Genomic DNA, 16,457 nt, shown 5'->3' with positions numbered 1-16,457 from the left:
GGGGGGGGGGGGGGGGCGGAATCCAGGCACAGTAACAGAGATGTGGGAGGACAGAAAAACCAACAACTAAAAGCAGTGTACATAAAAGAGCAAACAAACTACTTTGAACAGCTGAGGATTGAAAATTAATGCTTCTTGTGTCAGAATATTAAGGGATAAATCCTTACAATGGTATAGATTTCTATTTATAGTTTAAAAATCTTTTTGGATAATTTTGTAATTCCTCCTAAAAGTAAGCTGCACGTACTTCATCTTGTTAAATTCTGTAACGATATTTTTAAAATGTCACATCCGAAAACCAGAACTACAGAACTGGAATTATTTCCTTACGGACTTATCTTGGTATAGCCTTAATATGGGGGAGAAAAATAACTACAGTAAGTTTACAACCAATATTTTTAGCTACAGGCAAGCGGTAAAACTTCCCAGCAGATAGTGACTAGAAGTGTGAAAATAAACTGAAGCGAGTACGTGGCCACTCTCCTGGGTTGTAATAAACAGCAATTAAAAGAAAACATTTTTGTAGTAATTAATAGGTATGTAACACTGATGCTGAGATAAAAACGGGCCAAGCGTGTCACAGGGAAGCCTTTGGCCCTGTTCCCACTTCTCCAGCTAGCGGCAAAGTTACTCTCCATCTGCCCCGAACGGGCCAGGAGCCCTTGGCTGCCCTGTCTGAGCAGCAGCGGTGCCCGCTGAGGAAAGGGAAGGTGGGGGAAGGTTCCTGCTGCTGGCTCGTCCTGACAAGAGAGCCGAGGCGATAGGTATGCCATGTCACTGCCCTACTGGAACATCCCATCCCCAGCGTTCCCAGGAACCTGACAGTACGAGAAACACAGTCTACAGGAATTTGGGGAAAGGGAAACCGAAAGATGCAAGGCGAACGCAAACCTTGTCGTCTAGTGCAAACTCCGCTGAGCAGACCCCGTACCGTCAGGATGCGAACTCCCAGGCAGGCCTAGGTGCTTACCTATGACTCCTCTTAGGAGCCCGTTTGCCTTCAGAGAGTGAACCAGCACACTCTCAGATGGCCCTTGCTACTTCCTATCTGAGCTGAGTCAAAAACCTAGCAAAAAGGTCAAAGCACGGCCAAAGTTACTCTGCGCTGCTTCTAGCTCCTCTCCTCTCCATACCTAAGCAAACGCAAGCTTGGGGATGCTTCAGATCTCAGCTGGCTCGTTCCTCTGGAGGCACACATCATCCTGAGGGAGGGTTTTACTCCGCTAACAACTCGCCTACCCTGTAGCACCGGCTAAAGAACCCAGCTGCTGATCCCTCTCTGACGCCTTTTGGCTGTTCCCTCGGTGCACCTGGAAAGACACCGAGGCGTTTCCCCGCAGCTCGCTGGATATGTCCCCAGAAGCCATCGCCGCTGTCGCCAGAGGCAGCACACAGGTACGGCTTCATAGAGATGCTGCCCACACGAGCGGGTTCCTGGTCATCTCAGCCTGTTTTCACACCACCACGACGGAAACATCAGTTGAACCACCAACCGTGCTGGTGACCATTTGTGAAGCTGCACTTTGTCACTGCACTGAGCCAGAAGAAAAATAACCTTTTGCCTAGGCTTTTAAAACCAAGTCAGTTCCTACTACTGACACAGGCGGGTCAGGCAAATAGTTTTGCTGACCAGGCTGAGCTGGGTGGTGTGCCGTGGAGCTGGGGCAGGAACAGAACAGGAGGGGATGGGGGAGAACTTTGGGAAGAGATGGAAGACTTCTGCCACAAAGTCAGTACCTGAGCTCACTGCCAGTGGGTGTGAGAGCTGCTCCTCACAGCAGCACGCCCCAACCCCTTCACCACATCCAACGCTGAAGCAATGACCGCCTGAAGTGCTAACACCGTCAGCTATTTTCCTCTTCCACATGAAGGAAGCTGGGGAAGGAGGTACACATCTTTCTTCCCCATCCCACCCCATCCCATTCCGTCCCACCCCAACTCATTCCAGACCACCCAGCACCCTTGCTAAATACAATTCTGTATGAACATTACACATGTGCTTTTCCCTTTATTATCGCTACCTTTAACCAAATCTTTCACAATTAACATGTTTATACATCTGAGAGCAGGTTTGGTTTTGTGGGCTCCCATCCCAACGCTTCCTCGCACTTAAGTACTATAACAAGGAGCTCTTGATCTACAAATAACAGAACATTTATGTACAATAAACCTTAGGAGCAATTTGATCAGTCGTGTAATTAAATCCCCCGTACGGGACAGCCCGGAGCTCGCTGTGCTGCCTTTTAAAAGCAACATTTTCTTTTATACTGGCACCACTTCAACACCTTTTTTCTAGTACAGGAAACAGCATACTGCACTTGTCCAAATGTGTGTAAGTCAAACCCGAAGCAAATAGTTTCTTTTTGCAACCCCGCTGGCCTCAGAATCCCGCCGGTAGGTCAAGGACACTTTTAAATCCAACCAGCAAATTTCTGAGTGTTGCTGTCATTGCAAATGTTTGTACAAGCTATTAGCTCTGCAGTCTTTGTAGAGAAAACTGTGTGTATTTCTAAGTTCAGTTTTTAGCTGCCTTTAAAATGTTTGCTTTGTTGCTAGATACCAGCTTGGATAAACAATAATAATAAAACTCCAACATGCTCAGAAGAAAGTATTAATGATTAAACACAGTTCCTCTCAGTCAAAACACCAATTTATCAACTCTAAAACCACAGCCTGTAAAAACTGTTCATATCACTCTGTACCTATAATATCACAACTCTGAATGCAGTCTAAGTCATCTCCTTTGCTATGAGGAAATGGGAGTTGCCAAGTTGCAGCTGACTTTTATTCCGCATCATGTTTCATTACTCTCTTCATCCCCAGCCGCACAGCAAACAGCTGTTTTATTCCCTGTATCTTGTTCTTTATTAGGGCCAGGGAGGGGAAAACCGGACACAAGCTGACATATTTGTCAGCCCAGCTGCTCTTCCTTTGCCAGTTTAAACTCGGACGCTCAGGGGCATGTTCATGTAAAAGGACAGGTCTGTGTGCAATTTGTGATGAGATTCAGTTATAGTTTAAAAAATAGCGTGTTCCCTTTCCTACACAATAAAAAATAGTAATTCCATCAAGCAAGCTGGTGGCACCGTAAATCACTACAGCAAAACCCAGTGGAATTATAGTACTATCTTTATGTAGATTTGAAGGCTGTATTCAAACACATTTTGGACTTCAATTTTTCCACGGAATCAGTGTTTACGGAAGCGATGCACAGATAATCAAAAAGCTTTGGTTGGAACAAATTGCAAATGAGAAAGCTGCTCCCCTTTGGCTCAGCGCACCGGGATGCCGTGCGGGGAGAGCACGCTGTTTGCAGCGTGCCCTGCGGGTGCAGACACTCACGGAGGTGGGGCTGGAAACCAGGATCCCACTTCCCTGTGGGAGAGCCGGCAGCACTCTCCTTTTAGGGCCAGGCACCAGCCCAGGACTAGCGCAAAGTTACTCAAAGCTAGCCCAAAGCTAGACTCAAAGCGTCAGATCCTCCTGGAAGGGAAAAGGGCTTGGTGAGGCCTTGGATGGGGGGACATTGTCTTGTTGTCAGAGAAGGCACTGAGAATATCTGCTCTTCCAGCAGATTCTTCCTTTAGGGGAAAACAATTACTCTGTAAGAGCATCATCAAGACGGCAGATACATAATTGATACCTTCATTTCCCCACTTGCTTGTCTCATGCTGTATGTGAGGTCCCCACTTCTCCTCTGCTCTCTGTTAATAATGAATGACTGTATTATTGCAGTGCTTAAGAGGGCTGATCATAGATCAGGACCTCTTTGTGACAAGAGCTGTACAAACAAAAACCATAAAGACCATTCTTGCTCCAGCTCTAAGTATAAAATGAAAGAGAACAGCTTGAACAACAGATTTCTGATTTTTCACTGTCACCTGCTCAGCTGTTGCATTTGTAAGAGTTTTTAGCTATCCAAAGGTCCATATGATTTTGTTAGCAGCATGTCCTTTTCTAACACCTCTCTCATTCAGACATTGAGCAATCATAAAATATATCTTTGTCATCTGTAGGCTAAAATAAAATGCCAACTTGAACTTCTGTGTGCCAGTTTAAACTGAACTGTTTTAGCTGGAGCTGGATGAGCATCCCTCGAGTCTGAAAGCAACTTCCCACAGAAGAAATACCAGACCCCATCATCCCCCCGCCAATGCATTTCAGCACTGTACTATCACAGACAGTGCTGAAACACTGCTATCACTAACAACATCCATCCAGTACTTAGCTTCCATGCGCATCATTAGTTAGAGTTCCAAACGGCGCCAGCGGTGATGCCTGTTTGCCTGGTGGGGGGGTATCTGAGCCCACCCAACTACGTCAGCACTCACCACTGCACTGCCGTCTGGGAACACATTTCCTTTCCTCTCCTTTTCCGACTGAGCCAGGCGCAGTTAGGAGTTAGCAGTCATTGTAGCCCAATGAGAAATTTTAAGTCTTCTAGTTACCATTAAGATGCATTCAAGCTTGTCCTGAATCAGATAATATGTTGATTTATTTACTTTGTACAAAACCCTATACAGACATGAAGAATAATTTAGCCTACTTTAGCCAGAGTAATGCTGACAGAGGTCACTCCCACTGTATGGAATGACACACTTCACATTTTCTTAAAGACTCTCTTTTAACCCTAAAAAAAACCAGTTTTCCTTAAAAAGAATTTTTTTTAATTATTATTTATTACCGCAGAGGTAAACCAGGCTGAATGACCTGTAAGTAATTACAAGCCAGAATACAAATGAAAACACCAGAATGGTTTACTTTAAAAATTGAATGAAATTGAAGCCAATCTCGTAATTATCAGAATTTCATAAATTTTATGAAATTTTATCAAATTCTGTGGTATCTTTGTGAGTGCCATGACCGTGCTGATACAGATGAACTGAACACAAAAGCTGTGTTTAGCCGTGTGCTTAGAAGTGCCATAGTAAGAACTTGATTAAAAAAAAAAAAAGGTAGTGCAAAAAGCCCAAATATGACTGGCAAGCCCTGCACCTATTGCTAGCAACTCCAAACAGCACTGGAAATACAAAATCCTCCCACGTATGTACAGCATCAGGGTTCACCAAATTAATCTTTGCCTTTATTTAAGCTCTGTAAAGTTTTCTTTTTTAAACTACTACCAAATGTTTTTCTAGAGAGGGAACATTATGCAATGGAGCACTCGCCTGTTTCCAGAGGTCCCTGGGAAAGCGAGCCACCCCTTAGGAAAGCCTACAGGAATAATTCAGAAATTCTTGCTGGCAGTTTTTGCCTGTCCCGACTGTTTCTCGTTCTCTCATCCTGGGCTTTCTGCAACTCACCCAGCAGCTGATGCACCCAACAAGGGAGAGAAAGGGCTACTTATCCACTCATTTAATAACGGATCGATACATGGATAGAGTCTCCCACAAAGAAACAAGCAAACGCTGAGTTTCCACTGGTGGTCTTTCCATGGGGGTCTTTCTCCAAGGGTTTGCCCAGAGGCAGGCAGCCTGTCCCGGCAGCCAGGGCTTGCTTGGGTCCCTGCTCAGCAGCCCCCCAGACAGCATCACTGCGGGGACCCGAGGAGGGAAAGGAAAGCAGAGAGCCCGCGGATGATGGATGCTCTTGCTGCTGCACCGGCAGGCTGCAGCTCTGGGCTGGCAACCAGCGGTCAAACCTAGTCCCCGTGCACTTCTATAAGGCACGACATCTTCGCAGTCATCCTCCGAGTGCCGCTCCGACTGCGTGGTTTGAGGCCCGTTCAGCTTCAACCTCAACCGAAGAAGCAGAGGGCCCTCCTGCAGCCCCCAGCAATTTACCTCCCTCAGAAAATACCTCCTGGAAAATTCTCTTTGCCATGTTGAACAAAGCTGCTGCGTAACTCCATCTCCAGCAAATACCCACTTTGTATAAGAGCAGGTTTTGGAATAGAAAGAAGTTAATTATTACTCTTTAGAAGAGTGCCTTCAAGCAGCTTACAAACAAATGACGGCAACTTTCCCGAGCTTAGGGGAGTGGTTATGACATTTTGGAAATGAAAAGAAGCGATAAAGAGTTCAGCCACTTTTTTTGCCTTGAAAAAGGTTTATAATTTCCCCTAAACCTCCCTCCCATTCTCGCGAACATTCAAGTACTCAGCACACATATTCAACATTTTTAGACCCTGCACTCACTTTTCACCCTAGCTGGATGCCAAGCTCCAGGAGGGAGCAGCAATTTTCACCCCAGGAGGGACCCAAAGAGAGACCGGTGCATCACAGCGCGCAGCTCCTGCCCCGCGCAGGCACTGCCCGCACGTGGCAGCCGCTGAACCGACAGCAGCCCGGCACAGCGGGCCTGTCTTCTCCCTTACACGCAGAAGGTACAGAAGGACATCGCTGGCTAGTCATACTGAACCTCTCACACGCGGTGCTCACATGAGATAAAGTATTTCAGGGAAAAACCTGAAACCGTGATGAAAACATATAAAAGCCACATAAGTAAAGTTGAAGATTTCCGTATTTGGGCGGAGATTTTCTGTCCATCAATACAGATGTATAATACAAGGAATGTAGGTAAGCACAACAGCACAGCCTGACTCAGGTTAAAAAAAATTGCTAGAAAAGCATCATTAACCCTCACTGCATATTTTCTTGTTCTAGAAGGAATAAAGTTAAATTAAAACCAATTGTTAACTGGCTCTTTTTTTTTAACTCCTGTATAAGATCAAGAATAATATACTAAACTTGAACAGCAGAGGTATGCATGATGTAACTAACTCAAAGTTTTTTTGGCAAACCTTATGACATTTCATGCTTTTATGAATAGCGGTCACTGGGAACCAGTCGTATAAGAATTTTCACTTAAACCAGAACTCTTCGGTTTCATGTTTGCGAACATGTATATGGCCCATATCAACAGGGCTGTATGTCACCTTGGCATTTTAAAGGCTGCCCTATAGGGTTCAGACAGGCGTCGGCATGAGGAGGAGCAGCCCAGCCGAGCACCCAGCTGGTGACTGTAAGTCGTCCCTCACCAGAGCAGCTCGGCAACGCTGGAGCAGCCTACTGAAGAGTAGAGTCCATGGATCATGTCGGGGTCCCAGGGAAAATGGTATCCTATTTCAGGCAACACCAGCTCTAAAGAGGATGAAGAACCTTCAGATGTCGCCTCAAGGCTTCCAATCCAAACAGCCTCCTTCCCACTGAGCTCCATCACCAACACTGCCTTCCCGTTCCAGCCAGCCCCTATGCTAACTTTAAACTTCTGTCTTTTAACCCACTTGGGAATCAAAGGTTTGAGTGGACTTTTAATTATCTTTCATCCCAACACAGAATTCTAAGGCATAATTGCATTTTGGGGGAAGTTTACCTTTGAGAAAAATTAAGAAGAAAAAAAATATTAATAATTAAGAAAAAAATAATGCATTACTATAGCACATACATTTTCTTCACACTCAGAGGAAGACAAAAGACTATATCTTAATTTACTCATGTGTTAGGAATACCTTGTTTTATCACTAATACTGCACACTTTTATGTAGACCAGCGCTGCAGCAAGGACAGGAGGAAGGACAGGAGCGGGTGGCCAGGAATGACCACCCACAGGAGCGCAGAGCGAGCCCCAGCTGCGGCTCAGAGGGATGTGCGGGTCCCCCCCCAGCTGCGGCTGCACCCCGAGCTCAGCGCCTGCTCCCTGGGAAGGCAGCTGAGCGCAGGAAAACAAAAATATGAAATATAACACGGGTCTTGCTATTTGTGCAGGCGAAGCTCCTCGTTACTGTAACTACTCTGGAGGCCGTGGCCCTACATGCTGGCTTTTGGAAAGGACCTTTGCCTCCACACAATATTTTGACGAACCCACCTATTTCACAACTAGAACAAGCTAGAGCTTAAATCCAGAGCTAAATGGACAGTGGCAGAATACGAGCTAAATATACAATGGTAGAATACTGTCCATTGTGTGCTTTGGTCAAGCTGTTGAAAAGTATGTAATCATAATTTTATATGAAGTCAAAGGACGCTTCTGGGGTATACCTGGATGTTGTTTCTGTAAGCCAAAACTACCTGCCAGTAGGAACAGGTGAGTAATCAGTGAAAATGCCGGAAGGACAGTAACTAAAAACCATTAGTGTAGGTTTTTGTGCAAGGAAAAGTTCTCATCAATAATTTAACTGACATGACTTTAATTTGGGTGGCTCTCTTTTCAGGGAATTATAGCAACGCTAGATGAAATGGTGGGCTGTATCCACAAAACTGAAGGATCCCATTTACCTCTTATGGCACCCCCCCAGAAATGGGGAGACCCAGAGCAAACCCCTGCTATTGAAGGGGCTCTTAACCTACTCCTACCCTAAACCTACTTTATTCTACTACCGGGGAGCTCTGGGGAGTGTTGCTCCGTCTCTCAGCTTCTCTCATGTCCACTGACTTAATGTACCCGTCCTCCAACTGCAAACAGTTCTCTATGTCTAAACCCAGTTACTGCTACCAGAGCTCTGGCTTCTCTATTTTAACTGGTAAGAGACGAGAAATATTTTGAAAAATTGTCACAGTTTTCTTGAAAACTGTGCTACAGAAATTTACAGCAAAATATAACGCAAACCATAATCTGATGCTAAAAACTTTTGCAAGTATATGTGACTGTACACATATATGTCTCTCTCTGTGGGACTTCAGCCATAATTCTTGGGTTAGAAAAAAACGTTCCTGTAAATATGTCAGAAAAAAACCCATCAATACGATACCAACAATAATTGCATTAAGATATACTAATAGTTGGCTTTCTCACATAACTTCATAGCAAGCTGCTGGGCTAGAGAGGGCTACTGGAAGTCCTCCTAAAGACTTTTCACTTTGCTACCCGTCTCCTTGAAGGGTCACCTCTTGCACTGCCTCAGCACTACCCGGACTTCCCTCCCTTCTCTCTCACCCCAAACACACTCCTTTTTTTTTCACTCCTCAAGAATGACTTTTGTTTGTCTCAAAACTTTTGCTACCACCCCATATGTTAAAAAAAAAAAAAGGGGGGCCAAAAATGGTAGGTGCAAAGATTGAATTATAAAGAATACACAGAGTAAGACAAAATAAACCTCTCTAGATTTGTAAGTTTTTCCCACATTGACATCTGGGCATACAAGTAATCACTTAAACCAGAAAGAATGGGCTCCATGCTGGTATTTTTTTATGAGATTGAACTGCCTGATATTTGTTTTTAAGAAATGGCTAATTTAATTAGCTCTGCTGCCTCTGTTCTTCTTCCACTCTCCCCACACTCCTATGTGGAATTTACTGCATAAAGAGTAAAAAAATTAAACTGAAAGTAAGAAACCTCTGGCCCCATATATACAGAGGGTGTATCAATTCTTAGGGGGTTAAAAAAAAACTGATCTGTGCCACCAGACACCTCTGCACTGACAAAAAGATACTGGGGGCTCAGTTCTGCCCCATTGGCATATATCGCCTGAAACAAGCCCTCAGGGAAAAAACAGGTTGCCAAATATGCTAAACAGTAGCATTCCCACCCAGGGACTGTCAGAGTGTAATGATTTTATCTGCTAAACCACAGGCAGGCAGAGTCTGAGGGGGTTGCTTCCCTCAAAAAGCTAAAGGAATAGTTAGCCCCAGCACAGGGTTAACTCACTAGCTGTCTTCAGCTGTATTCCTCCAGCACAGTGAACTCACTTAACGAAGGACTTCATTTCTTTTTTCTTGTTCATCTCATCTTCTGGGGATGTTTCTTGCAGTGTTTTTCTTCTGTGGTTGAGGAAACCCTGAATGCACTGTAGGCTCTGGTAGGGGAGAGGAGAGGAGAGGAGAGGAGAGGAGAGGAGAGGGATCTTCTCTACAAACAGATCCCTTAAGGACGGCTGGTTGAAAAGTACAAACACAAAAATCCACGGCCTAACTCTGTTCATTTGTGCTCACTTCCTTCCTTGGTCTATGGCTTTCAGGTCTGGCATGCTCCATCTGTAGCAAGGTGAGGGAATAACAATATTTAATTATCACACAAGACCATTCTCAGGACTGATTCATGCCCACAGAGAGTTCAGAGTTGGGAGACACGAACCCTTCCAGATCATGCCAGGGTGATAAGCTGTGACCTTTATTCTTACACACTAACAGATTTTACTGATTTTGCACTGAAGCAGTTGGGAAAGGCTTGCACGTTAACGGGGCTGAGCTGAGGAGGGGGTAACTTCTGTCTAAGGGAAGGTAAGCATCGGTGTGTGCATCTTCAGCCACCGCAGCCATTTCCAAACTAATCATTGGTCTATGCATTAGATACAGCGTGCAGTGCTATACATCAAATTTTGTGTCCAGCTTCTCCTGCTAACTAGAGAAACCTGCAAAGTCCCAAACCTTTGCTTAATGGTTTAAAAAGTACTGAAAATAATGCTTAGCTTTTGGATGCTTTCTAGTGGCCTACCTCTGTATTCTTCAGGTTTTTTTCATCTTTCATGGATGACAGCTAGAAAGGTACATTCTTTTTTCCTCTTCTTCTCCTTTCAAAAAGACATGATCCTAGAGACCCTAGAGATCCTAGACTGACATTAAATATTTTTCTCTTCAACACATTTTTTATTATGCATTTCAAACTAAGCTACAGAGTTTCCAGGTGCATTAAATGTTTCAGAAGCAAACTATTTGTTTTGCTGGTTCTGGCTGAAATATGCCCTCCTCCTCTTCTCCCCCCTTGCCTCCAGCAGTGATGGGAAAATTAGATCAGCAGGAGGAGCAGTGCCAGATGGGAGTTAAAAGAGAGGTGTTGCTGTAAGTGTCCAAGATACTTGTTTTTTCAGTTTCAGGTCTCTGTGAGTTCCCCCAAACTTTTCCAACAAAAACTTTCTTCCTCTCTTCAGAATCGTGTTCACTCTGTAGCACGACACAGTTACATGATGGTATTGTCCAACAAAAGGCTTTAAAAGCCAAGCGTCATGGTCACATAGTTTCTGCAATGCTTTGTAGTTAACATCTCTCTCTTTCTCCTGCTGGCTCATGTTCTGCTACTCTCTATGACTTTCTCCTCCAACTAAAGTATAGACCATTTTTCATTTCTGCTTGGTCCTAGTCCAGCTCTTGACAAGATGGCTTTGTCCACAGTCTTAGTTGTCCATTTTATTGTTCATTCCCTTACACAGATACAGTCTCTTTCATGTCCCACCATCAGGCCTCATATATTTCTTCCATATCCTATTTCCATGTGTCAAAAGCAGCAACATTCAAGTAAGAAACAACAATAGCATCTTCTTCCCAAGAAATCGAATCTGGTGTCTTCTTGTAAGAGTCACACCAGCCTTCTAAAACTTGTCATTTTAAGAACTGAAGCACAGGAACTACTCTGCAATTAGTGCAATTGTTTTAAATCATGTACGGATTCTTAATACTAATTATTAATACTAATATTTTCCTTCTTTTTATCAATGATTTGAACAATTCATTGGAAGAGGAGAACCATGCATGGTGGTATAACATGTAGGACAAGAAAACCACTACACCCTTCTCCGCATCAACATAAAAGAGGCCAGAGAAGCAGTGCGCTAGAACACTGCTTCACATTTTCAGAACAAGAATATTCTTAGCATCTGTGCCAAAACCAACACGTCCTTCCCCTCAGAAATGCAGTAAATCTATAAAACTCCAGGACACAAACCAGTAATCTTCAGGCACATTGAATGAATTTACAGGAAAGGAAATGCACAGGCAGTTTTGAATTATTACCAATGAAATACATTATAACACATTATATATGTGTAATTTAAACATGCCCGATTTCTTGGCAATGAACTGTTTGGGGTTTTTTTCTCCTCGTAAACACAGCTAGCATCTAAAAATCATTTCCCACCAGCTTACAACAACTTTAAGCGGTAACGTGACTCAAACTACTTGACTGTATCCCACTGAATCTGTGTTTCATAAGCACGCTATGAAAGTGTCATTTCTTTGTTGACTCATCCAGGATCTGGGGGAAAAAAGAGGGGGAAAAAAAGCCCACAGGAGATTGTTTTTCAGCCTGGGTGACTTTATATTGCTTGTTATGACATAAATGCTTCAGGTAAGTTGATCTCTGGGGGTTATAAGCAAGGAAACCAACTGGGAGAAAAGTCACAAAATGGACCGTCCCTCACTATTCACAGTCACACCACATTTTTAACTCAGGATGCTGCTGCATTGGTGAACTTCACCAGTTTGGTGCCCGAGCATTAGAAACCTCTGTGCATCCCTTAGACAGTAGAGGTGGGAGGTCTACAAGCCCCATGGAGGCTTACCAGGGCCTCATGGGCAAACGCTGGTTAGGAGTAATTATCTCAGGCATCTCGCTCCCTACAGTGTCTGCAAAAACTGACTTGGGGCACAGAAGGACGTAACCTGGGGCTACAGCATCGGGACTCTTCCATGAACTGCTATGCCTTTTGGCATCCGTGCACCACCACACACCGACTTATACTGGTATCTGGGACATATCAGCAGAGGCTGCCATTTGCTGAGGATGCAGACACGGACACTGGCACATGGCGTTAGCTTCCCAGCTCCTGGTTTGAGAAGGAAGATCACTGGTGCACCTGGCTGAAGCGGGCTGAGCTGGAGTGCAAAGCCTGGCTCCTGTCGCTGTGGTTTGTTTCTTCAACACACCACCCTCTCCGGTGCCAGGCTGCCCCTCCCGTGAAGTTTCCTAGGCATTCAGACCCAATTTCACTCATGACAAGTGCTATTTTACTTAGTTCAGCTGGCTACCAAACAGAAGTTGGGATCCAAATTGCTTTCTGTTGCCTGCCCTTGCTCTGCAGCCATGCAGGCAGAAGGCAAGGAGAAAAGCTCTGTCTTCTTCAGCAGAAAAGGTCAAGCGAAATGACAATAATTTTAGTGTGCATCAACAAAGTTCTGGGTGCAAACCCCAGAAATACAACCAGGGGTGACAAATCCCCAGTCAAGAGTTAATTTTCTGAGCTGAAGCTTCAAGCATTAAAGAAAAATTCTTAAGCCTGAAAAAGAACCCCTGTGCGCCTCTAAGTCTTGTCAGCAATGGTTTAAGCTGAAAATATAAATTATATGATTGCAGTGAAAACATCAAGTTTCATGGTCTATCACAGTTATTCTAATTGTGCAAATTACCTAGTTAGCTTAAATCAGTAAACACCAGAGATTGTAGTCTAGAATTAATGAAAAATATGGACAAACTATGTGATTTGTTCGCACAGAGCAGTAATAGCCCAGGCTTAAGAGCCCAACCAGCCTCTAGGGTCTCTGTACCTTTCTTGGACTTTTACTGGGCAACACATTAAAACATTCAGATCCAGAAAATACAAAAAGGATTAAATAAAACCGAAACGAGGATGGTCCACCTACATGACGAGGATTTGCTGATGGTTTGGGCAGTTGGTCAGAGTGAAGAAAGACATCTTGCAACACTAGTAAAAGAAGCACATTCTCAGGGGTGAGGGATGCAGGCTGATCTTTGGGAACAGAACTGGTTTTGCTCACACAGTTTCAAATGTTAGGACAGCTGTATCACAGTCTAACTCTGCTTGACAAAACATCATTCTAATTCATATGAAACCAAAGGAGGAATCAGAGAAGAAAAAGGCAACACACCCCTTGCTGTTTACATCTTTTCATATAAAACTTCATTTTCACAAAGCTATCATTGACATGGGATTCTGTATTAATACTCCAATCTGCCAGGTAATAAAGTGTTATCTTAATTTTATAGTATTATGTAGAAGAGTATTATCCAACATACACTTAGTCAACCCTTTATCAACACAAAATAGACAGGAAGTCATTATCTTCACTTTTTTCTCATTTTACATGCATGCAACTTGACAGCATACCCTAGACTTCCATACAATGACGAAGCAACCTAGATTCTCATTTCTCCCTAGCTTTTTTCCCCACTTACAGTGATCATCACAGCCGTTCAAAGCAGTGAGAGAACACGAAGGTAAGTAAGACCTTCACTTTTGACAGAGACTACTTCCAAGTGCCCGAAAACCAAGTCAGGGACAGAAGAAATTCATTCCTATGCACCAACCTTGTATAAAGCCTGCAAGCAACTCAAGTCTTAAAGTTCCTAATAATGAGCCTCCACATGATGGACAGAGGTAATTGCATTGTCTGTGCAGACTGTTTGTTAGTCCAAAACACTCCGTGGACTGCAAACAGGCAAGGTTAAATTGATTCACATATCGTAATATTTAAATTTGAAACAAAACAGGGAAAAAAAAACCAAACCCAAAAGAGAGGACACCCAGCACTGTTACCTGTGTGATTCTGGTCAGAGAGACAGTGAGAAAACAGACCATCTTCATACCATGCATCACCTTGATGTTCAACAGTGACCTTCCTACCTAGTTCCTACTGAACCATTTCTATCATACAACATTGTAGGAAATAGCACACTCTGGAGCCCCACTGTAATTTTACATCTGCCCCAAAATACACTTGACAGCCTAGGGGTTGTAGAGTTCACCTAAGAGGGGATATAAATTACTTGATTTTGTTCTTTGCCTTTGATTTTGTTTTGGGGGCATAAAATACAATAAAAAATCCCTCACTGTCTGCCTACCTTCCCTGCTGACAGTTTGGACTCCTATATTCTTTCTCTTCCTTCTTCAGTTTAGCACATATTTTTAACATCAATACCCTTATGCGGCTTGAAACCAGACCTGACTGATGGCTTCGCAGCAGCGTTGGCAAAACTGAATTCTGTCAACTCAGGGGCACAGACAAAACTGAACTGCCTCCTGCCCCAACACGCACCTATGCCCTGGCTGCTCTCTCAGCAGGGGTGGCAGCAGCCAGCCCCGCTCTCTGGGATCTGCCAGGGGGCAAAGCAGACCAGAGCCACCACCGCCTGTTACTAGAGACATTTTATCATCACCAGCGAACTACCTCCTCTTTTTTTTTCCTATGCCTACCACTGGCCCTGCCCAGACCTACTCGAATGAAAATCCCTCTGCCACGTTGTCACGATCACCACCAGAAAAAGCACAGGATCAGGAATCCCCCTGTGTCAACTAGAGAAGGCAATGAACGGACCCTTCAGAAATCACTTCTCTATATGGGACTGAATGGCAGCTGGTTGGGGCATTGCTGTGGATCAGAAGTATTTTTCTGCTGTTACAATTCGAATACAATGGGCAGAAATAAGTTCTGGAAGCTGGCCGTCTCCTGAAGTGTTTTTTTAAAAATGCATCAGTGATTGATCCAAAGCATTCAGTGCACTCTATTTTTTTTTAATCATCACCATTATGTTCTAAAAAAATAAACTAAAGTGAAAAATAAATCCAAATCCAGCATTGATTCAGAAGTATTTTCCAGAAGCGTTACTGTTTCTTCATTTTTTAAATCTCAAAAAGTATCAGTATCCAAAATGAATAAAGGACAACTTTAAGTAGGTAAAAACATATAAAGAAAGATATAAATGTCCAAGTCTTTTCCACTTTTAGCAGGTGGGGCTGCGATACGGCTCAAACACCGATGAGGACTTGGGAGCTCTTCGGTTTCCTACTGGCTGTGCCTTAGGCCCACCGAGTGATAACAAGTAAGTTGTCCTGCCTCCTTGTGCTCAGTTTTCCCATTTAAATCAACAAATATTATAAAAAGGCCTAGAAAGTGTTTTGAAATCTGTAATGGAAAACACCACCTAAGGACAAGGCTATATGACCCAGGAGCAGTAAGAAAGCCAAGGAAGAGGATCTAGGAAGGAAGGACAACTGATCCAAGGGGTGGCTGAGATCCAACAGAGTAGGATCAATTGTCAGTGGGGCTTAGCACAGGGGGCTCAGGAGGAAACAAGATCTCCCGTGAGCTTTTCATCTGGGGGAAGTATCGGGGTGGTCGCCACCAGAAGACAGCTCTACACAAACCCAGCCAGCCCACGGAGCTCTGCCACCCTGCCCACGCTGACTCCCAGGGGTCAGCTCTCATTCTCCTCGTGGCTGATGAGGAAGCTGATGATTAACACTGTGAACAGGTGATTAGTGGCTACCAAACATCAGCGCATGAAGGCATCTCAGCCAGCATGCCTGACATGAAAGGTCACGTACCCTGGCAGCTAAGTGAGGAGAATTCCTGGTCATCCTTGAAGCAGCCTCAGAGTGACAAGAGGTGAGACACCAACCTGGGACCTGTTGAGCATTAGGCCTTTATTTTCACACACACGTCTTCCTGAGGTTCACACGTGGTTCCTGTGGCGTGGCTGGTCCTCCGTGTCCTTACAAGATCTCTGCTCTCGGCCATGCCCCGCAGCAAAGGCTCAGATTGCAGCCTCCTCTGCAGGGAGTTACTGCTGCAGCTGCAGAGCTCGGTCTGGGCCAACTGGCGGCAACTGCTAAGGCATCTGGGGCACAGTTTTGCTCTGGCAGATCACAGACTATACAGCAGCACCCGTGAACATGGAAATACATTTTATATTTTATAAACGTGTTATATTTAAAAATGTGTACGATTTTTTCTCTATAAATGGTGATTCATTCCACATGCTCACACTTGGACCCTCACCACCAGCACCAA

At 44.2% G+C, this 16,457-nt stretch overlaps 2 protein-coding genes across 2 annotated transcripts in view; one reads left to right on the top strand and one right to left on the bottom strand.

Annotated features, from left to right (window-relative positions):
- PHACTR2 (phosphatase and actin regulator 2) overlaps positions 1–1,367 on the bottom strand; it is a 63,184-nt gene extending 61,817 nt beyond the window's left edge. Inside the window, exon 1 of the mRNA XM_009319154.1 lies at positions 1,250–1,367. Coding sequence (XP_009317429.1) covers positions 1,250–1,367 — 118 coding nt within the window. The remainder of the gene's footprint in view (positions 1–1,249) is intronic.
- A 1,918-nt stretch (positions 1,368–3,285) lies between these two features.
- The window catches only part of FUCA2 (fucosidase, alpha-L- 2, plasma), a 102,194-nt gene continuing 89,022 nt past the window's right edge, over positions 3,286–16,457 (top strand). The window contains exon 1 of the mRNA XM_009319153.1: positions 3,286–3,503. Coding sequence (XP_009317428.1) covers positions 3,286–3,503 — 218 coding nt within the window. The remainder of the gene's footprint in view (positions 3,504–16,457) is intronic.

This window comes from Pygoscelis adeliae, unplaced genomic scaffold (assembly GCF_000699105.1).
Source record: "Pygoscelis adeliae isolate BGI_AS28 unplaced genomic scaffold, ASM69910v1 Scaffold172, whole genome shotgun sequence".
NCBI classification, from domain to species: domain Eukaryota; kingdom Metazoa; phylum Chordata; class Aves; order Sphenisciformes; family Spheniscidae; genus Pygoscelis; species Pygoscelis adeliae.
Note: the sequence above shows the minus strand (reverse complement) of the source record. Positions and strands in the feature narration are given on the sequence as shown.